Here is a 22,650-nt window from a genome sequence, read left to right on the forward strand (position 1 = left end):
AATAATGTTCACTATTTTAATTAATGATCGTGATGGAAGATTCACTTGAACTTTTGGATTGAAATGTTTAACCAGTTACCACCATTTGATTGATTGACTTACAGAAGAGTGGAAAAAACTCTCCGAGGTAGCTCGTGCTTACAAAAAGCATCAAAACAAATGAAGAAATTGGTCGATTTGAAACACAAGCCAACTAGAATTTCAAATTAGAGACAAAGTTCTGATCAAGATGAGACTAGAACAATTATGATTTCGAGACAACAATGATCATTGACTAGTAAATATTTTGAAGGACTACACGAAGTCATTATTTAGATGGTAGGGAAGAGATCATTCAAGATTCAATTGACTTCATGGATGAACATTCACTCTGATATTCATGCAAGTAACTTAAAAGCCTCGTCATGATGAAGAATATTGTCAAAAAAAGAAGTTTTAAGAGATCCTAACTTAAAAGGACGCTACGAGTCGACAAGCCAAAAGAGATGTGCACGAGTTTCTTGAAAAGTGGAAGAGACTCCTTGATGTGAATATCAGTTGAAAATGCGTTGAAGAGTTGAAGTCAACTGTTGTTCACATTGTTGAGTTCGAGCAGAGTTGGTTTATAGGGACATCGACCAATTAAGTGGAGGGGATGCCACACTCATGCTTGTCTATGGTGTGTTGTTCATGATCGTATGCCCATTTCAAACCCTTTTATCTTTCCTTTTATTGTATATGCTTCATTCTAGCGTAGTTATTCACTTTCCTTGTAATTTTGTAAAGCATGACTCCTTTCTACTAGCGATGTCTACACTTGCCAAATTCAATTTGCCTCACACCGTACAATAGAAGAATGCTACTAGTTGTCAAATCTTCCTACCTAACTTATATATTATCAAGGTTGTTAAACCCCATTTTTTAAACCATTTTTCAAGAATGGGATGGAGGCTATAGACCATAGTTGCCACCAAAAACTCACGTTTTAGTTAGTTAACTTTATTCGAGGGCAAGAGTAACTGCTACACAATCATTGAACTCTAGTAGGCCTTTCCTACTCCCTGGGAATACTAGTTCCTCCTTCGTAAGGAGGCATATCCTTGATGTATACTAACATCACATAGACTAAAAATTTCATTCTTCACCGTGATCTTGTGAGTGAGAATATTTGTTAAAACCACCACAGCTAAATGGTGGTGAAAATTCTCTATTTATAATCATAGAGAATCATATAGATTGTAAAATATATGGAAAAACAATAAATTTATCACAATGTATTTACCTATATTAAAGGGAAAAATATGATATCTATATTAAGTCGTAATAAAAAACAAAATAAAATATTAAATACCATATATATGGTAAGCTATAATTCAGAACTAAATATCCTCCCGGTAGGGACATAATAAAAATTTCACTTACGCTAAGAATACATGTTACAGTATTTAACACTTAATGATAAGATTAGAATTAGAATGCTATCCTTCTTTTGCAAGGCATAACTAGTGGTTGCCAAGAGGACTTAAAAAAAAAAAAAAAAAAAAAAAAAATTGAATTCATCTAAGAACAACTCTCCACAGGGTCTGTGAAGAAGTTTGACTTAAACCTCGATCTGAAGGCGAAAATCCGAGAATCGTCCAAGAACGGAGAGAGAAGAACTTTCGGCAGCCACATGTCAATGGCGGGTAGCGAGACGCGGCTGGGCAAGCCGGGAACATGTGCCGAGCGTCCACTGGAGCCATGCAGCTCCGGCGAAACGGCGACACGTGTTGCCTTCAAACCCAAAGCATCCATGGCCCACACGAGCGAACTAACCTGCTGACTCGCCAAGCGAACTAACCCAAATTAGACTATGATTATGCAGGAATCGCACGCGTGGTACTCGCGAGTAGACCTTCACCCGTCGCGTGGCGGCAAGTGAGGACCTGTGGTGATGCATGGAAGCACGTGAGGGTTAGTTTTCGGCCCGTTTGACTTCTGTATGCCCGATTTCTGCCCCGACTCCAATTCTAACGATGTTTTTATGTGAATAGGGACCTAATCGAGAAAAAATAGTATTTTTAGACAACTTACGGGCATAGAAACGCTAGCGAAAGGGCACGCGTCAACCAAGTAAATCACCACTCGATATTTAGAAAGAAATACTTGTATGATTCGGTTGGATTGCATGCATGCTAGTATATTTGTCTTAGATTAGCTTTCCATTGAGATTAGGCAGGTCGATTGTTACGTGCGTATTGGGAGAATTGTTTGGGTGTTGCTTGTATGTTTTAAGCTTCCATTATACATATGCATATGTTTAATTCATGTTGAAATTGTGAACTCTACGTTTCGGGCTTCCGAGGGATGACGTCGCCCCCTGAGCGCGAACTCCACGTTCCGGGTGCTTGATGGAGTCCATCGTCCCGTGACGCATGCGTGTCTAGTTTGCATGAGTTATGTATGATGATGTTAGTCGACGGTTGCATGCACACTCTGTTATTTTCCATAACCCATTACTATGATAAGCCTAGGGATTTGTAGTTAGGAGCGACAAGTCACTCAGTCTAGATACAACCTTCCCCTAGGAACCTAATAGATTACCACGATGAAGAAACACCTTAAGTGTTCGCTAGTTGTCTGAACGACCTCTATAGGTTCGTAGGGGGAACCAGAGGTTCCTGACCAGTTCTTACTGCTCCTAGCCGTTTCGCATGGAAAATGTGTCCACGTCGTACAACCCTGTTAGCTGCATGGGAACAGGTTGGGTCGCGCCCCCCAGGGTACTGTCATGGGTTTAGGAGGTACTTAGCACACCCCTAGGCTAGATACCATGTCGTCTCAGATAGCTATGCAGAGGTAGCGCCTCATAAAGAGACGTCAGTCATGTCAACTTAGCATAAGGGACCTTTAAGTACCAAATGAAAGGACAGAGAACCATTGGAGCTCCATAGAGCAAGTCCCAAGGTGCGAGCCCCAAAGGGACTAAGACTAGAGCCGGACATCCTAGAGCCAATTAGAAGACCTTGAGGATTCTGTTAAGTTAGGATGCGATGAGACCTTGAGGATTTTTATACTCATCCCATTTTTTTTTCAGGTGTTCGTAGACTTCCGATCGAGGTAGAGGAGCGTTTGAGAGCTGTACGGTCACATAGGGGATCGTTCTGGAGCGTCAGTCCCTTTTCGGTCTTTTGGAGTCTTTTGCAAATTTATTTATAATGTATTTCGTTTTATATTTGTATTCCCCAAATTTAACTTCTTCGTCTTGTCTTTAATGGATTAGCCTATTTTATTTCCTTTCTTTTCTTATAAATTCTTTATTTTTAGTTGTTTTCGATTTCGTCCTTTTGGTTACGATCCGATTTTCAAAGCCTCGAAAATTGGGTTGTGACAAATTGGTATCAAAGCCTGTGGGGTTTTAGATTTTGTAGACTTTTTCTAAGATAGAGAGTCGTACACCTTTGTGACTCAGCTCGAAGACACGCCTCATCGTGACTAGGTATGCAGTCTAACCCTGTTTAGTAGGCTATGATATGTTGTAAGTCTGTAATAACTTGATGTTTGCCTTGGGTTAAGTGGTAACTATGGTTACGCCTTAGGATGTTTATAGTGAATGTTCTGTCAATGCTAGATTTGAGTTATTGTGAGGAGGCCGAGTGGGTTCACGTTATAGCTCACTGGCCTTAAGAAGATAAAGGGGCGACTCCGCAGAGTGCATGACATCCAACCCGTAGAGATGTACATCAAACTTAAGAGATGGTATACCTATGGCTCAGCCTCCCATGACCATAATTCTAGATGTCAAGCATGCCTCCGTTGTGACCACATTGTAGGCCTAGACAGTATAGAGCATGCCTTAAGGCAAACCACATAGTAAACCCAGACAAAATTCTTACAGACAAGAGCAACCACTATAGGAATTATGCACCCCTCAAGTAAACCAATTTTACCAACATTGAGAGTGAAGCTATGTAGGTCATGGCTTCAAGGTCGGTTGAAATCTTCACGACCTAAGTTTCAGTTATAGACTTCCAAAAGCATGATGTGTGCTTTGTGCCACTAATGAGATATGGGGTGTAGGATATTCCTATTGATGGATCACCTAATTCACAAGTCACTTTGGACCTTGGTGGAGAGAAACAAGTCCAAATGTAACATGTGGTTGTTAAGACCATGAAATTGAGTTCTAATCTATCCCTTGGTCAGGACAGGCATGTTCACAAAGTAAGGACGTAGAATTGCTAAGGTAGTCCGGCAAACATCAGGGTCGAGAACAGCAGGAAAGAGGCCAAGCAATGGCCACGCTATCGTCGCCTGGAGAGAGAAAGTCCCGATGCATGTTAGTAAGAACCTACCCTCATATAGATCACCTAGATTGCAGAGTAGGATTCTAGTTACACAGACGAGTGTGACGCCATACTTGTGAAGCATGCTCAGATAGAGGTAGAACTCCTATACAACGTGTTGCTGAAGACCACCTGAAGGGCAATGAGATGGTGAGTTGTAAATTGGTAAGACTAGTAGGGACATGATAAGTCTCAGAGGAAACACACTAGACATAGGGGCATCCTCAAAGTTGAGGGAGGCTAGCTACCAAACAAGACTTTTCAGAGAGTTCCCTAGGATCCTGTATAAGAACTCGAAAGGTTCACATGCTCGAAAAGCCAGTGATAAGATATCACCACGAGAGGAGTTGCGACTAGCTCAGTCATAAAAGATACTACAAGAGCTAACCTAGGTGAACTTAGAGAACTTATACAAGGATCCCTTACTTCCAAAAGAGCCCGTACGTAGCTCAAATGAGTATTAGTACTGAAGCGAACTACGTGACAGGGCATCTCACCATGAGGGAAGACTTATGTTACCCAAATGAGATGCAATTACGAGGCCATTTTTGGTGAAGCAGTAAGGACCTAAGGATCTCAACAAGGTCAGGATACGTCCTATAAGGATCAAAGAGAGGGACATGTCAAGGACTGCCTTCAAGAGTTACGAGGAAGGCGAATTTACTAATAAGCCCTTTCAACCTAATTATTGCCTTGTGAAAGTTTAAGTGTAGACAAATCGAAGGTTCATGAGACTTTCTTGCTATTATCATTGTAGTCGCCTTTGACGATATGACAGTGGACACTTGAGGGAGGTTTTGGTGGTGTTATGAACAAATTAATCATATGCTAAGTATTAGCTGTCTGAGATGACATTTGAGGTTATGTGGTGTCAAGCAGAGGGTTCATAGTAGACACCGCTAAGATTGAAGCAGTTATGAGGTGGCCAAAATTGACCACAGTTACTAAGGTACGAAGTTTCTAGAAATCTTTCAAAAGACTCATACATGATATTTTCAGGATCTCTGCAGCGCCTACACGGTTAACCAAGGAGGGCAAGCCCTTCGATTGGATACCAGTAGGCAAACAGAGTTTCTAGGAACTTAAGCAAAGGTTGGTGACTGTATCAGTTCTAAATGAGCTAGACAACCGTGTAACGTATAGAGACGCCTCATGTAATGACTTAAGGTGCGTGCTTATGCAGAAGGGTAAGGCAGTAGCTTACACTTCAAGACAGCTGAAAGAGCACGAACAAAATTACCCTACCCATGACCTTGAATTAGCAGCAATCGTGCTTGACATGGAGACGTGGCAACACTACGAGCATGGAGAAAAATGCAAGCATACACCGATTAAAGAGCCCCGAGTACTTGGTCATGTAGATGGAATGACATATATGATAGTGAATATGGTCGGAATTGATAGACATCGTGATCCTGTATCATAAGGCCAACACTGTAGTTGATACATAAAGCAAGAAGACCGTTCATACTTCTGCGTTGACCACTAAGCAAGGGATGTTACAAGATGAGATGAAGAATGTTAAAATCAAGGTTGCTGTTGAAGGTGGTACTGCTAAGATAACACAGATGACCATGCAACCCACTTTACGAGGGTTATTGACGCCCAGAGGTTTGATGAACACTTTAGTAAAGTGTGGAGTCAAACATCAACCGAGAGACCAGTGGAGTATCCCATCTCCTCAAACAAAGGTCAGCCAGCAAAACAGCCTATGTGTTCCCCGAGATGAGGAAACCCTAAAAGATATTATAGTCGAAGCCCACAATACATCTGGTACGTTCCACCTAGGAAGTACAAAGATATTTGAAAGGAGGCTATGGGTGGCCAGGGATGAAGAGAGACATGACGAATTTCGTAAGACAATGCTTGACCTGTCAGCAAAGGAAGGCGCCGAGATAGCGCCCAACAAGATTGCTACAACCCTTAAATGGGAAGTAGTGTGTGTGAGTTTTATCTCGAGTTTGCCAAAGACCAAGAAGAGTCTTAACGTGATTCGGACAGTTGGAGTTAGACCAACCAAGATAGCTCACTTCATTCTAGGTGAGACCATTTATCGAGTAGATCGATGAGATCAATTATAAGTCAAAGAGGTAGTACGCCTATACGGGTACCAGTCTCTATTGTGTCAGACCATGACAATAGGCGATCTGGAAACAAGTAGAAGATAGGAGGAAGTCCATCCCGAGCTTTTCCAAGAGATGCCAATTTTCAGGGGGAGAAAGTTTCTAAGGAAGGAAGAGTTTGTAGCACTCGAAGAAAAAAAAAAGGTTAAAGTCACCCGAGGGCAAATTGGTAATTTTGCCCTTCCAGCAACTAAAAGGGTCAAGTTGAGAAAAAACCTAGAGAAAGAAGGAAGAAAGAACCATCCAAAAACTCATCAAACCACTGTCGTAAGTCGCCGCCAGCCATCATTTAATGACAAGGACTTCTTCTTGGAAGGAAGAAGAAGATGTTGGCGTTCAGAGTCACATTTTTTGTCAAGAGATCGAGAAAATCCGCGGGGTAAGATCTTGAACGTTTTTCTCAGATCTACGGTTTTCCTTTGTGAATCAAGATCTGAAATCTTGATATATTCCTTTAGAAACACCTCTCCAATGGTTTGTGAAGAAGTTTGGCTGAAACCTCGATCTGAAGGCGGAAATCCAAGAATCGTCCAAGAACGAAGAGAGAAGAAATTCTGACAGCCACGTGTCGATGGTGGGCAGTGAGATGCGACTGGGCAGGCAGAGGACACGTGTCGAGTGTCGGCCAGAGCCACGCAGCCCCAGCGAAACGGCGACACGTGTCGCCTTCAAACCTAAACCAGTCGCAACCCACACGAGCGAACCGACCGAACCAGACCGCGACTGCACAGGAAGCGCACGCGTGAAACTCGCGAGTAGACCTTCTCCCGACGTGTGGCGACGAGTGAGGACGTGTGGCGACGCGTGAAAGCGCGCGAGGGTTAGTTTTCGGCCTGCTCGACTTTTGTTTGCCCACTTTCTGTCCCGATTCCAATTCTAACGATGTTTTTAAGCGAATAGGGACCTAATCGAGGAAAATCAGTATTTTTAGATAACTTATGGGCATAGAAACGCGGGCGAAAGGGCATGCGTCATCCAAGTAAGTCACCACCCGATATTTAGGAAGAAATACCTGTATGATTCAGTTGGATTGCATGCATGCTAGTATATTTGCCTTAGATTAGCTTTCCATTGAGATTAGGCAGGTCGATTGTTACGTGCGTATTGGGAAAATTGTTTGGGTGTTGCTGGTATGTTTTAAGCTTTCGTTATACGTATGCATATGTTTAATTCATGTCGAAATTGTGAACTCTGCGTTACGGGCTTCCGAGGGATGACGTCACCCCCTGAGCGCGAACTCCGCGTTCCGGGTGCTTGATGGAGTCCATCGTCCTGTGACGCATGCGTGTCTAGTTTGCATGAGTTATGTATGATGATGCTAGCCGATGGTTGCATGCATACTCTGTTATTTTTCATGATCCATTACTATGATAAGCCTAGGGATTTGTAGTTATGAGCGACAAGTCACTCACAACCTTCCCCCTAGGAACCTAACAGATTACCATGGCGAAGAAGTATCTTAAGTGTTCTTAGACTGCTAGTTGTCTGAACGGTCTCTATAGCTTCGTGGGGGGAACCAGAGATTCCTGACCAGTTCTTACTACTCCTAGCCGTTTCACATGGGAAATGTGTCCCCACGTCGTACAACTCCATTAGCTACACGGGAACGGGTTGGGTGGCGTCCCCCCCAGGGGACTGTCATGGGCTTAAGAGGTACTCAACACGCCTTTAGAATAGATACCATGTAGTCTCAGATAGCTATCCAGAGGTAGCGCCTCATAGAGAGACATCGGTCATGTTAGCCTAGCATAAGGGACTCTTAAGTACCAAATGAAAGAACGGAGAACCAGTGGAGCTCTATAGAGCAAGTCCCCAAGGAGCGAGCCCCAAAGAGACCAAGACCAAAACTAGACATCCTAGAGCCAATTAGAAGACCGTGGGGATTCTATTAAGTTAAGATGAGATGAGAGACTACAATTAAGTGGTTTACTGAGTATAATTTTTATACTCATCCCATTTTTCCTTATTTTTTTCCAGGTATTCGTAGGCTGCCAGTCGGAGGTAGAACAAGGGGCGAGCCCCAAAAAGACTATGACCAGAACCACGTCCTAGAGCCAATAGAAGATCGTGGGGATTATGTTAAGTTAAGATGCGATGAGAGCCTACAAGTCGAGGTAGAGGCAAGGAGCGAGTCCCAAAGAGACTATGACCAGAACCAAACGTCCTAGAGCCAATTAGAAGACCGTGGGGATTCTGTTAGTTAGGATGCGATGAGAGCCTACAAGTCGAGGTAGAGGCAAGGGGCGTGATGGTGTTAATATAACACATGCAGAAGCAAGTTAGATCTTAGGCACTCTAAGTACATCGATTATAGTAAATTAGATAGCATGTTCAAAAGCATTAAAACTCAATGAGTTTGAATACTAACCTTTTTGTAGCAAATTTCTTTTTTCCTCACGAACGATTTTGAACCACCACTAGTGTCTTCTCTACTATTCTCCAGCCTTATAACAGGATTGTGGAATCCGGTGAGTGACTAAACTTGGAAGAAATTTAATATATATGAAGAGAGAGTTTGTGAGAGTTTTTCTCAAGGTTTTTTTAAAGGTTTAGGGTTTAGGGTTTAGGGTTAAACTCTCCAATTCTCACTTTTTGTTGAATTCATAATTAAAACAAAATGCGGTTAAATATATCGTATATATTTAGCGTGTATTCCCTAATTTGAATTCCAACACTTCGAACTCACTAATCACACTGTTCTAAGGTTTAGTTCGATTCACACTGTTCTAAGGTTTAGTTCGATATGAGCTAGCAGAGAGACCTAATGGACCTACAGATCATGGGCTCCAACGATCCGAGATTAACCGGTTAAACTCATTAATCTTGTTAGCCAACATTCGTTAACTATTAGGATACACCACTATAGCCTAGTAGTTGCACTTCCCTCACTATAGATATATTTCTGTCCATTTGATATAACCATGATTAGTAAGTCGATCCTTCACAGGTTGTTCGTAACTAGAGTTGGATCAATTTACCGTGGATCAATTTACCGTTTTACGCCTAAAGTTACTTCTTGTTCCTTAAATCCCACTGGTCCTCTAATGAACAATTGGTTTGTGGTCCAACCACCTTGGAGTCAGTACTTGGAACAACCTCTCTACTATCCCTAAAAGTGTGTAGGAGTGAATTTCATCTTACAACCTATGTCCCCCAACTATTCACCCAGTCTTACCCTTGAAATGGGAAACTTATTGAGTCGGCGAACTCGAGTCACTCACTCTCATCCATGCAAAGAGTGATTTTCTTCATGTTTCAATCTTATGCAATACTCATTGCATAGGACGACCCCACTCACATGTCTCCACATCTAAGTGTCTTACTCTTATGTCTCTACATATAGTCCAAGTAATCATACAATAGCTAGAGTATTCTTAGTTGAGAGCTATACGGTCATAGAGGAGATAGTTCCGGAGCGTCAGTCCCTTTTCGGTCAAACATTTGAAAATTATCTTCTGTTAGACGAACACGACTCTCCACAATGGTATGATATTGTCCACTTTGAGCATAAGCTCTCATGGCTTTGCTTTGGGCTTCCCAAAAGACCTCACACCAATGGAGTTAGTATTCCTCACTTATAAACCCATGATCATTCCCTAAATTAGCCGATGTGGGACTTACTTTCATCATCCAACACCTCCCCTCGAACAAAGCACGCCTCCCCTTAATCGAGGCTCGACTCCTTTGGAGTCTTAGTCATTTTTGACTGCCTTCGAGGAGGCTTGACTCCTTTTGGAGTCCTTTGTTCGACATTTAAAGATTTGCCAATCTATTGGCACGGCTAAGTTTAGAGCATGGCTCTGATACCATGTGAATGTTTGATTAATCCACCACACCTAAATGGTGTGAAAGTTATCTTATTTATAATCAAATGAATTACAAGGATATGGAAATAGTAATAAATGGAAAGATACCTATGATAATAAGCTAGATATTTGCCTTATAATAAAATATCAAATATAATATATATTGTAAACTATAATTTATTACTAAATATCCTTAACACCTTCCTCCTTGTTCTATTTTGATTTTATTGGATTTTCGTTTTTTATCTTTTACTCTTCTTTTCTCTTTCTTTTTGTTTGTTTTCGATTTCATCTATTGGGTCATAGTTCGAGTTTCAAAGCCTTGAAAACTGAGTCGTGACAAAGCATGGCATTCTCAATTAAAAACTAACAAAAACGTAATCCCTTGAAAAGGCTTTAAGACATAATAAAGTAAACAAACCTATTACTTATCTACCCCTAAATAAAATTTATAAATTCATGAATAAATAAAACAATGTAGAAACGACAAAATTCATGACCACTATAAGTCTTTGCTCTCGGAATAAAAATGAAAGGGTTGAGTATTAAAAAATTTCAGTAAGTAACGTCTGAGGGTCATCAATTCTCAATAATATGTAATAATATGTAAGTGTGAGCCTTCATAAGATTTACTCCAACCGATGAGTGTTGACACCCAATCAATAAAACTGACTCACTTCCAAATAAGACCTTGTGATAATAGATGGACAATTGCCACAAAAACTTCCGATATGGGTGTACGTCAGACATGCCTGATTGACAAGAACATGGCATGTTTGTGAACAAAGCAAACAACAGAAGAAGGAACCTTATTATACTTATTGTATAAAATACTATGTACTTATTTTTCTAATAGCTTTTTACATCTAAAAGAAAGGTCTCAGTTCTCCAAGACAAACTGAAATGACAAAAGACAAGATCACACACATACAATGTTCTAGTAAGAGACATACTAAACTTTAGGAGAGTTTGATGCCAAAGCCGTGTCCAACCTTTCTAGAAATGGGGTAGAATTGCAGTTGACCCTCTCATCCTGAAACCACAAACAAACAAACAAACAAACAAGTTAATATCACCACTGGAAGATGGATACATTTGGAAGGATATCAAAAATACTTCTCTGATTCTCTTCTTCGCTTTCGTTGATCCCGAACAAGAGGAGCGTGGAATGGAATCTGCATACTCTTCTGTATGACTCCAGTACCTCCCAACAGTGCCTATGATGGGGATCTCCTCAGGACTCCGACTCCTATATCGCGTCGGAGTCGAAAATGCAGAGAACTGTCTAAGCTCTTCAAGAGTCAATGCTCCTAAAATTGGCCTATCTTCATAGCTTCTGGCTGAACTTGACCACATAGGTGAGTTTCCAATGGAGCTAGAATTACCAACGGATTTTGGTGTGGTTTCAGATTCAACCAACCAGTTTGAAAGGCTGGTATTGACCGTAATCTTGCCCTCGACATGCTTTCTATTGCTACCGTCTTCTTTCAACTTTCTCATTGAACAAAAAGTAGGTTCCGGACTGATGAGACCATCAGAATCTTTGTCTAAATGATTAGTATTCTCCTTTTCTGGATGATCAACTGGAGGTTGTGCTATCACTTTTGCAGCATTCAAAGAATGAGTATCATTCTCAATTGGGTTACGAACAAAATCAACATTCTCGTCCAATGAAGCATTGTCAGGTTGAATATTAGAACAACGGCTTGGAACTGGACTGTAAACCTCATTCTCTCCAGCTTCAGATGCAAGAAAGTATCTTGTTGAACCCATTGACAAAGAAAAGAGAGAATCTGAAGACACTTGCTTACTTAATAACTTAATTTTTCTTTTCCCACCACCAGCATCATGTTTTCGTTCTTCTTTTTCATCTAAACAGCCCCCATTTACTACATATTCTTCATCATCACTGTTTTGGTAATTTGAATACCTATGATTGAGAGGTAAGGAAAATGCATTTGATATAGTTGAGCTATTTCTTGATTCATCAATATCCATTCTACTCTTCTCCTTTTTCTTAATCTTATCCAAATTATTTTCAACATTCTTAGTAGGAACCACTTTTACATTCTCAACAATTGGGTGTACTTTTTCAGTTGTGTGACGCAGATCAATCTGCTCTTCACGTTTCTCTCTGTTTATTAAAGAACATCTACAACAAAATTAGAACCACACCCCAAAAACTGTACTCCAAGAACACACAAGGATGATGATTGAGGTGAAAATCCTTTTTGAAATTGATCATATTGTGACTCACATGCAAGAGCAGGATTTCATAGAATTAGGAAATAACCTACTTATTTGATATCGAACCTTAATTTTCTATTGATAAGTCAATAGAAAAACTTAATTTCATTCATTTTAAATCTCTATAGTTCCAAACAAGACAGAGAACTAGAAATTATTCTTGGATTTCAGATCATTTCTTTTTAACTTTCTGTACTCTGAAACTAAATTCGAAGGACAAAAAACGAATCTCAAAGAACAAAAAGTATACACAAGTGCAAAGGAGAATCAAACTGAAAATCGATAAGGAAACTAAACAGAGAATCAACAAAATTCAGTACATACTAAAAGAATCTCCAAAAATCTTACAGAGAATTCTTATTTATGTTAATCAACGAAGCATCAGCCACTTCCTTCGCTTTTTCCGATTCACGAACACCTTCAGAAGCATTAACAATCTACAAAAACACTCGACAAAAGATAGAAAAACAAATACACCGATCAGTAAGAAACAAAAACAAAATAAAATAAAATAAACTCAACAGAATGAGAAAAAGAGAAGAAAAAAAAAAAAAACAAATCATAAGCGATTACATGATTTGAAGGGGAAATTCCGACGGTAGACTTTCTCGGTTTTCGGCGCTTCAAACGACCAAAACAAGCTCGAAAGCAGCGCATGATTAGGCGACGAAGAGAGGCGAAAAGTGGAAATCAAATAATAAAAAAGTAAAAAGAATGGATGAAAGAGGAAGAAGAAGAAGAGGATTGGATTGAATGGGAGTGGAGTTTGGGTTTAAAGGGAAGAGGAAATGAAACGGCCATTGATGGTTTTGATGAATCTGTGTGGAGAAATACGACCGTTGGGAGGGTTGGAAAGGGCTTTTTTGGGGAGTTTTTTTGGGGTTTTATTCGTTGATCCTAAATCCTTTTAATAGTTTGTTTTTTACTCTTTTTATTTTATTTTATTTTATTTTATTTTATTACGGTTTTACTTTCAAAGCGTTCATTGTGTATGGTTCTTGGTTCTAAAATAGAGTTATTTAAAATTTTGTCCAATTATTATAAATTCATACTAGAATAATTCATTACATCAATTTAATATTTGACTTAAGATTATATTTTTTTTTTTTGATACGTCTAAATTATTTAAAAATAGATCAAATGGACAGAAGAAACGTTTAAGTTATTTAGGGAGTGAGTTCGTTTTTGATGTATTAACATGAAAAGAAATTATTCACAAAAATATATACATTAATAATTTTGAATGCTATTCTCGTTTAGTACAAAATGATTTAAATTTAGTTTAGTTATTTTTAATAAATCTCAAATTTATTTTTATAAAAATATTTAACATGTATTAAAATTCTATTTATAAATATTTTTTTCATGACTGCGAAACGAGATTGACCTCTGTTCTAATTAGATATGGCAAATGTCTTCCTAAACAGGCACTTCCAAGAAGTTTGCTTGAGTCCTGTCGTTGTGTAAGGGAGAACAAGTGAGGTCAACTATAGTGGAAGCCAAACGACAAGACAAGTTGAAACTTGTCGACTATGTTTTCGTATCAAACCTCTGTAGTACTAGAAAATTTCTTGATACTCCAATATTGAACAAAAAAGATTAGATAACACCCATCATCGAAATTTTATGGCACGCACACATGAAGCGACCAGTACTATATTCATGTCAAGGGTAAGAGCTTCTCTTAAGGAGTCTTAGTTTTTTTTCACAACAAAGAAAACGTAAAATTTATACTTGGTGATAATCTGGTACAAAGATTGGTGTCTAATTTTAACTTGCACAACCAATCTATAATTGAAAATCAAATTGGAAATAAGCTACAAAAGAAGAGACTGCTAAAACCAGTGGATCCTCTATGCTCATATGATCTTTCAATGTGAAAAATAGAGACAAATACAAATAGGAGATAAGCTTACCTCCTTGATCTGTTGCAGGAGGATCTCAAAGTGGCAAGGCTGCAGAAATCACCTATAAAAGATTACTCTTCTACGTTCTCACTCATTTGAATTCCTCCATTTCCGCCCTTAGCAGCTTGTTTCTTAGGCTTCTTGTTCTTTGCTTTCTTTGCTTTCATGCGGCGTTTCTTCTCGTTGGCATCGACCCATGTGTAATCGGATGGTATGTGAAATGGGTCGATTTCATCTTTATACCGATTGCTGTCGCTGTCGCTGGATTGCCCACCTCGGCTTCCTTTCATCCATGAAATCCATGATGATGATGAGGATCCCTCTGATTCCTTGGACTTGGCATCCTGGAAATGTGCTGGACTTGACAGTGGGGTTGCAAATTCTTCAACCGGATGAAGCTCCTCAAATTTTGTGAAAGTAACAAGTACTCTAATAGTTGGGACAATGGGAATGGCAACCTACAGAATGAAGCATATTGCTTTGTTGTTATTATTTAATACGAATCCAATTTTGTTGATAAGAATTAAGATGGGAACAAAAGGATGGGGAACATTTTTTCCTTGTGTGTAGTGGGGAGGAGAACGAAACAATATTTATAAAGGTGTGGAAACCTCTCCTTAGCAGACGCGTTTTAAAAATCTTGAGAGGAAGCTCGAATGGGAAAGCCTAAAGAAGATAATATCTGCTAGCGGTGGGCTTGGGTTATTACAAATGGTATTAAGCTTGACACCGGGTGATGTGTCAGCGAGGAGACTAAGCCCCGAAAGGGGATGGACACAAGGCAGTGTGCCAACGAGGATGCTGGGTCCTGGATTGTGAGATCCCACATCGGTTGGGAGGAGAACGAAGTATTCTTTATAAGGAGGTGGAAACCTCTTCCTAGCAGACACGTTTTATTGAGGGGAAACCCGAAAGGAAAAGCTCAAAGAGGACAATATCGGCTAGCAGTGGGATTGAGCTGTTACAGACCCTAACATTTTCCCGACGCAATGAACCTTTTTGGGTAAAGAATAAAGGAGCATATAATCTCATGGAGTGGTTCACATCACAGAATAATAGAGAATTAAAGCAATAAAAGCAAATGATAAAAAAACATACGTGATGAGGAATTGAAATCTTAGCACGAAAATCTTAAATTAAGTTACCTTCACTGGAAATGTGCCATGAGGCAGTTTGGTTGTTAAAAGCTCTCTTAGTCTCCTGATAGCTTTTACCTTGTTGGCTAGGATGTCAAGAACAGGCAGAAGCTCATCTGTCTTTAAGGTAAAATCTGGTGTCAACCATAAGACTGGTCTTAAACCCTTTTTATACTCACTTTCATGCTTAGAGTCATTGGTGATTCCTTTCTTCTTTTTCTTCTTATTGCTTTTATCTTTTCCCTTCTTTGCATCCCCCATATCTTCTGTGGATAATTCAGAACCCAATTTTTTATGATCAACTACTTTTTGATTGGCACCTTCCGGAGCTGATTTTGAAACTTTCTTCAAAATCTTTGGATCATCAGGATCATCATTACTTCCCTTGCCACTCTTCTTGTTCCAACCAAACCAACTCTTCTTCTCCTTAGTAGCACCATTTGGGTCAGAGTTTGTATATGAACTTACTGAACCATTTTCTTGGCTTTCACAGGCAACATGCTCCTCATCTTCACCCACATCATCAGAGTTTCCCATTCGAAGTGCGGAATCCAACTGCATTTTCTCTTCTGCAGTCAATACATCATCAAACTCATCATTTTCAACACCATTGGCTAATCTTTCTTCATCATCACCAGCAAATAGCTCCTCATCGGTCATAGCTCCAGGTACCCGCCTTGACTTCACACTCACCATCACATGAGGCATATCGTATATTTTCGCCTTCCAATTTCCGACCATCTCAGTCCTCTCCTGGCGTCTCCAATTTAGATGGGGAACAAGCTCTGCTTGAGTAACATCAATGCCTGGCCTATACATATTTGTCTGCGACATAAGGGTCACTTCATGGGCAACTTCTGCTTCTGTTGGTTGAACACCAGCTCCTTCTAAAGCATTTGTAATTTCCTTCTCCTTATGAGCAAGAACAATCAATGAACCTGGAGATAGCTTCACATTACCATCTTCTGAACTGTAACCCTCACCTAGAAAGAGAAATGTTTGATCAGAACGCTGAATTCGAAAACCATCGAAACCAGCAAGGGTCATATCAGCTCGGAGATTAGAACCACGCTTCCAAATGCGATAAGTATCTGATGGGGCGATTCGTCCAATAAAAGGAATAACAGAACTCTCAAAATGAAAAGTTATCTCCATGTAAAATTCACGAATTCGGGCAGCAGAAGCAATAATTCGAGGAAGCCTACGACACCATTTTGCCCAAGCCAGAGGCTGGTAGTGTCTAGCAATTATCATCGCTATTGTTTCTTCTCTTGTACAGACTGCTTCCTGGAGAGCATTCCAACCATACTCATTCTGAAGGCTCCAATCAGCACCGGCTCCCATCAAAATTTCAGCTGAAATTGGGTCTCGAAGCCGTACTGCAAGGTGAAGAGGGGTCTCCCGTCCAGGAACATCACGGCGATCAATAGAAGCAGAGACAGCATCAGCTTGGAGCTCAGCAGAAAGAGATTCCTCTTCAGTATTAACCTCACCAGCCTTCGCTAGCTGAGGTAGGGATGCAACAATGCACTGGAGAGAGGCATAATCTCGACGAATAACAGCTAGATGAGCTGGACTATGCGAGTATTTTGAAAAATCTTCCATGATGTTCGGCTCTTGAATATCACTTTGATTCCTAAATCACCACTGCTCTCATTCTTGGGAGAAACTCAAATTCAGATGTCGAGCTAGTTCCTAGCTCGAGATGCACAAGCAATTTTTAGAACTTAACTCAAAAACCAGCAGACATTAGGCATTTTCCAGCTACAGATTCTCTGAGAATCTCCTCTGCCCGTAGCTAAACAACAGAAAGAACCTAAAATCAGATTGCTCACATACCTTCGTCGTCCTCAAATCTCGACCATTTTAGCAGCGAACTGAACTGACAGATACCACTCAAACAGCCTGATCTCGAACTCTGCTGCCTACTGCCACACAGTGAAGCAATCACAAAACGAAATCCATTCGTTTGATGAGCAAGACACAATACAAGCTTCAATTCGATTGACAAACATTTCATTATCAAAAAACAGGATTAAAAAACACTCCACCAAAACTCAACAGAACAACAAACAAATTGGCACCAACAGTGAGTTCCATTCAAAATCTCCGAACCAAAAAGCAAAAAAACAACAGAAAAGAGAGCAAAACAACTCCACAATCTTCCACATCGACTTCCGCAACAGACAATCAAACAAACAAAGAAGAAAAAACACAATTATCCCTGGAAATGTGTGAAGAAATTAAAGGAGAAAGCAAGAGCAGGAAAGTAAGAGGAAGAAGAAGAAGAAGAAGAAGAAGAAAACAGACCGCAAGAAAATCGGGAAATTGGAGGCGGATGAGTGTGGGGGTGGTCAGTGTGGTTGCGTGGCTATCTCTCTCCTCTCCATTGGATTGAGCTCCGTGAGCTCATGGGTAAACGAAACAAACCTAAAGAGAGCGAATGAATCGGACGATTTGGATCTGAGAGAGAGAGTTTGGGTCCGGACCTTCTTCGCCATTTATGTTAACAAGTACTACGTTTTGGTGCGCAAAGCGATTCCCCTCTAGCTCAGATCCCCCCTCTCTCTCTCTCCTGCTTTCAGAGAGATGGTTACACAGTTGACCTTTATATTCTCTGGATTTTACGAATATGCCACTACGTCTTCTTTCCGCCACTATTTCTTGGGATAAAATTAGATATATAGTATTTCTCCATACATGATTCCCACATCTGTCACATGATCCCACTAGACACCTTCTAGGTTACAGACTGGCTTACGCTCATGTTATTAGAAACCAACAAAAAGAAAAGAGCACATATCATATCAAGATGGTGGGGTCCATACAAAATGTACTAGGGAAGTATTCCGTGTTCGTGACATACAATTAAAATTAGGTCTTGCATTTTCAAATTATGATACATGGTTATGATGCACGTCATACTTCCATACTTTTCATGACAGAACATGTACATGGTATATCATTCATTCTTAACATACCTAATTCATCAAGTGTCTCCGAGAGAACATGGTAATATATGCATATCACAAAAAGTTCAGGTAGAAAAAAAGAAATTTTCGTCTTCGAAAGTACCTCATACTTGGAATAAGTCATATTGCTTTGACATCATCTCGTTCTCGTTCTCTCGTTCCCATGTAGATTCCTCTGTCTATTGCCACGAGCTACAACTCTTACCGTCTTTCTTTATAGTCCAGGCTCTTGTCCTTTATAACTGAGCGGCCTAGAGTTTTGTTTTTTTTATTTTCCCTTTCCGGGCTTTCACATTTTGACTTTTTTAATCACGGTCGAAATTCAGAACTTCAAAAATATAAGGTCGTGACATTTCTAAACTCTTCTCCTCCAATCTATTGAAATTTTCTTTCAAGAGACTTCCATAAAACTTGACTTTGTGTTCGAGTCACAGTGATGAAGACTTTGTTAAGGAGATTCAACCATGGGAGAAAATGGAACAGGTAAATTAAATACTCGTTTAAATCTACATAAAATCCAAGTTGATTCCAATACTTTCACTACGTGAATGAAACATTCATTCCCAACAGAGTTTGCTTAACCTTGATCGTTTGGTTCCTTTTCACGATAAATGTCTATCAACACAAGTAATATTTCTTCTAATTCAGCGTTCTTTTAACGTGTCTGAAAAATTAAGACGTTTAAATAAGTATTTTTCAACACTTATCAACCATCGGTGAAATGTCTCACGCTATGTGCATCTTTATCCACTGAAATGTCTCAAGCTATGTCTCAAGTTGAGTCTTTCTTTAATAAGATTATTATATCAAATTACAAAAGTTACAATCATCTGGGATGAAATCATCTTAATTTGAGGGTTTTATCCTTTGTGATTTAGGAGTTTGGATATCCAAGTTCACGAGTGTTCTTAAATTTAATTAGTTAGAGTTTTTAGGAATTTTTTTAGTCGGAGATCCCACATCGATTAGAGATGGGAACGAAACATTCTTTATAAGGGTGTGGAAACCTCTCCCTAACAGAATTGTTTTAAAAACTTTGAGGAAAAGTCTAAAGAAGAGAATATCTATTAGCGGTGGACTTGAGCCATTAGAGTCAACAATCCCATTTATAAGGCATATGTCATCTATCTTGTTCAAAGGTCCACATCGATTAGAGAGGAGAACATATCAGTTTAAGATAATATCTGTTAGCGGTGGACTTTAGTCCTTAAGTTGTAGGGCATATGTCATCTCTTATTCAAAGGCCCACCAATGCCATCATTTCCCATGCCACAAGGCCTACATTCTGGCAGCCTGTCTTACAGCAGTCCTCCAATTAGCCCCCTCTGACAACGGCAAGGGCTATCCTATCCCCTATTCTACTAAACACGCTTAATTTTGATAATTTTTATTATTGTGCTTAATAAATAGTTATAAATTTTAAATTATTAAATATTAGAAATTTGATAGTATGATTAACTTGGGGTAAACTAAACTTTTAGAATGTGGTTTATTAACAAATTTAATATTTTTCTTCTAAATTAAATTGTTATTATTCTCGATTTACATACTAAAATATTTAGAGAGTTGGGTTTTAGCGTAGGGACAAAGTGAAAATGTCATTTTTTAAAATTCTTTGTCTCGTTACGATCACGACATTAAAATAACTAAGATGTGACCTCAAATGATGAATTTTGTACTTTTTTTCTTTAACGATTGTGGAAAGGAAAATCGATGTGTGGCCTTTGAAATATTGTTATCTTATCGACTGAGTTATGTTCAAATTGGCCGTCAACGTTCATACAATAAATATTTAACATTTTTTTTTATGTAAGAAAATTTTAAAATTAAAAAAATCAATTTTATTTAATAATTTGAAATACAAATTTTTCAAATGGGAAAAAATATTTTTTTTTATTATAAAACATGACCATTCCCTAAATTAGGGCCGATGTGGGACTTTTATCATCAACACCTCCCCTCCGACTCATTTTTTACTATGCCTTCAAGGAGTACTATTGTCCATTTTGAGCGTAAGCTCTTATGGCTTTGTTTTGATTATAAACCTATGATGGGACTTTCATCATCCAACATCTCTCCTCGAACAAAGTATGTCTCCCCTTAATCGAGGCTCGACTCCTTTTTTTTTTAGAGTCATTTCTTCGACATTTGAGGATTTACCAATCTATTGGCACCACTAAGTTTAGGGCATGACTCTGATACCATGTTAAATGAACACAATTCTACACAATGGTATGAATAATGTCCAGTTTGAGCATAAGCTCTCCTGCTTTTCTTTGGGCTTCCCCAAAAGGCTTCAAGCCAATGGAGAGAGCATTCTTTGATTATAAACTCATGATCATTCCCTAAACTAGCTGATGTGGGACTTTCATCATCCAATGATGGTAAAAACGAAACATTATGAAAAAGAAAATGGTTTTGAAGGATAAAAAAGGGTATTGGTTTCACCCCTTTGGGGTAACAAAAGAACCAAACAAATAAAGTTTTGGTGTATTGTTTGTGTTTTATGCAATGGTGAGGCCCATCTCATTTCATTGTTATCAACAAATATGCCCATACCTTGTCCCCTCCTTTTTTGCTTTTCAATTCATAATCACTTTGAGTTTGCTCCCCATTTTGCCTTACTTCTTATTCTCTTTTTGCCTTTTTCTCGCTCGTGTTTTTTTCTTAACGTAGATTGAGTCTCCTAACCTAATCTAACCCAACTCACGAACATCCTTAATCTTGATAATGTTTTGATCATTTACGTGACATCGAAACAATTATACGAAGAACAATGTAAATTATGAGAGCCCACAATCCCACAATGGTTGGGGAGGAGGACGAAACACCTTTTATAAAAAGGGTGTGAAAACCTTTCCATAACAGACGAGGGTAAGCTCAAAAGGGAAAGTCAAAAGAGGACAACATCCGCTAGCGGTGAAGACATTTCACCACTATTGAAGCTTTTATGTCCATTCATCTAAAAAGAGGAGAAAGGGATGGATTCAATGATTTCAAAGACTAATGAGTGGTAAAGTAAGATATTAGGTTATAAAATTCAAATTTTGTTTGTGGAGAAAATTGAAGGGTAAAGTGGTAAAAAACCATTGCTTTGCAGCCTCCAAATACTGTACAAATCCCAATAAATTATTATGATTTGAAGATTGTTACTGAGGGGGACATTATTTATTAACCATAATTACTCTCACTAATCTTCACTTCCTTTCTAAGGAAATGGGCAATAATTTTGAGGCATGTCAAAGTAAGAGAGTAATTAATGAAGCAACTAAATTTATTTTGAAACTATTTTTTTTTTTTTAACCTTTTAAGGGATTTCCGCTCGCGTTGTACTGTGGTTCGAGTTGGGTTGAATTGAAGGATTTTTTTTTTTACCCAACCTAAAAGTTCGGGTTAGTTGGATTGGTAACCCAACCCGAAAATCTTCACAACCCGGGGTTGGGTTGTGGAGTTGTCAAAAAAAAAAAAAAAAACCTGAAAATTTTCACAACCTATCCCTCTATTTTCAGGTTGGGTCAATTTTTTTTTTCCACAATATATTAGAAGTTTACAAACAAACCCAAATCAATCTATAATTATTCACATAAAAAAAAATCAATAAAAATAGTAACATAGTTCAACATTGTCATAAAACTAAAGACAGTTAAATACGAACATTTCTTGAGAATTGTTTATAGTAAAAAAAATATAAGAATAGATCATTAAATGGACGTGGGTGTCCTTAGAGAGGTCGAGTTACCACTCTGACAAACTTATTAATACAAAGAGATTCTTAATATAATTTATATATTTTTATTTGTACGGGTCAACCCAAAGGTTTTATCCACGAACCCGAAACCAAACCGATTCAGTTCGGGTTTAGAAAAATGAACCCAACCCTACCTGAAATGCTAATCAAACCCAATCCAACCTAAACGGGTTGAGTTGGTCCGGATTGTCGAATTGTCGGGTTAAATGTACACCCCTAATTTCTACCTTCTATTCTCTCATTCTCGATCATCTTTATCTTAAGAATGTGTGCTATAAAATTTTTGAGATGTTGAATATCCATGACTAAAAAAGTAAGATGATAGTAGACAAATAAAAAAAATAAAACAAAAGCAATAAAAATACAATAAAGTTTGCGAAAATTAATCCAAAATCCAAAACTTGAAA

The 22,650-nt window shown here is 38.9% G+C and overlaps 2 protein-coding genes and 1 long non-coding RNA gene across 6 annotated transcripts; all 3 read right to left on the reverse strand.

Moving 5' to 3' along the window:
- Positions 1-6,732: 6,732 nt before the first annotated feature.
- LOC111492513 lies at positions 6,733-20,722 on the reverse strand. Its single transcript, XR_002719876.1, has 3 exons — positions 20,712-20,722; positions 9,896-9,899; positions 6,733-6,879 (listed from the first exon to the last, which is right to left on the reverse strand). It is a non-coding gene; the product is annotated as an uncharacterized LOC111492513 (long non-coding RNA).
- On the reverse strand, positions 11,033-13,336 carry LOC111492512. Of its 2 annotated transcripts, none has more exons than XM_023141875.1 (4): positions 13,054-13,336; positions 12,829-12,917; positions 11,350-12,385; positions 11,033-11,266 (listed from the first exon to the last, which is right to left on the reverse strand). In XM_023141875.1, exons 1-4 carry the CDS (start codon positions 13,135-13,137, stop codon positions 11,186-11,188), a joined length of 1,290 nt encoding a protein of 429 aa, XP_022997643.1. In that variant the 5' UTR covers positions 13,138-13,336; the 3' UTR covers positions 11,033-11,185. The 2 variants fall into 2 exon arrangements, with proteins under 2 accessions (XP_022997643.1, XP_022997644.1); XM_023141876.1 differs by having other exon boundaries at positions 11,350-12,367; positions 13,054-13,335.
- On the reverse strand, positions 14,109-18,114 carry LOC111492510. Of its 3 annotated transcripts, none has more exons than XM_023141870.1 (4): positions 17,834-18,114; positions 17,363-17,448; positions 15,533-17,218; positions 14,109-14,845 (listed from the first exon to the last, which is right to left on the reverse strand). In XM_023141870.1, the coding sequence occupies exons 3-4, from the start codon at positions 17,126-17,128 to the stop codon at positions 14,459-14,461; spliced, it is 1,983 nt and encodes a 660-aa protein (XP_022997638.1). In that variant the 5' UTR covers positions 17,129-17,218; positions 17,363-17,448; positions 17,834-18,114; the 3' UTR covers positions 14,109-14,458. The 3 variants fall into 3 exon arrangements, with proteins under 3 accessions (XP_022997638.1, XP_022997637.1, XP_022997636.1); XM_023141869.1 differs by having other exon boundaries at positions 17,363-17,451; XM_023141868.1 differs by having other exon boundaries at positions 15,533-17,451.
- Positions 20,723-22,650: the final 1,928 nt, after the last annotated feature.

Source organism: Cucurbita maxima, unplaced genomic scaffold (genome assembly GCF_002738345.1).
Source record: "Cucurbita maxima cultivar Rimu unplaced genomic scaffold, Cmax_1.0 Cma_Scf00017, whole genome shotgun sequence".
Taxonomy (NCBI): domain Eukaryota; kingdom Viridiplantae; phylum Streptophyta; class Magnoliopsida; order Cucurbitales; family Cucurbitaceae; genus Cucurbita; species Cucurbita maxima.

What these genes read in the sequence shown, in the direction of transcription:
- LOC111492512 (XM_023141875.1), bottom strand. Translation starts at nt 13,137, where the DNA reads ATGCGCTGCTTTCGAGCTTGTTTTGGTCGTTTGAAGCGCCGAAAACCG. An exon ending in GAATTTCCCCTTCAAATCAT is followed by an intron (nt 12,918 to 13,053) that starts GTAATCGCTTAT and finishes GTGTTTTTGTAG; the next exon opens with ATTGTTAATGCTTCTGAAGG. An exon ending in AACATAAATAAGAATTCTCT is followed by an intron (nt 12,386 to 12,828) that starts GTAAGATTTTTG and finishes ATTTTGTTGTAG; the next exon opens with ATGTTCTTTAATAAACAGAG.
- LOC111492510 (XM_023141870.1), bottom strand. Translation starts at nt 17,128, where the DNA reads ATGGAAGATTTTTCAAAATACTCGCATAGTCCAGCTCATCTAGCTGTT. An exon ending in ATGGCACATTTCCAGTGAAG is followed by an intron (nt 14,846 to 15,532) that starts GTAACTTAATTT and finishes TTCATTCTGTAG; the next exon opens with GTTGCCATTCCCATTGTCCC.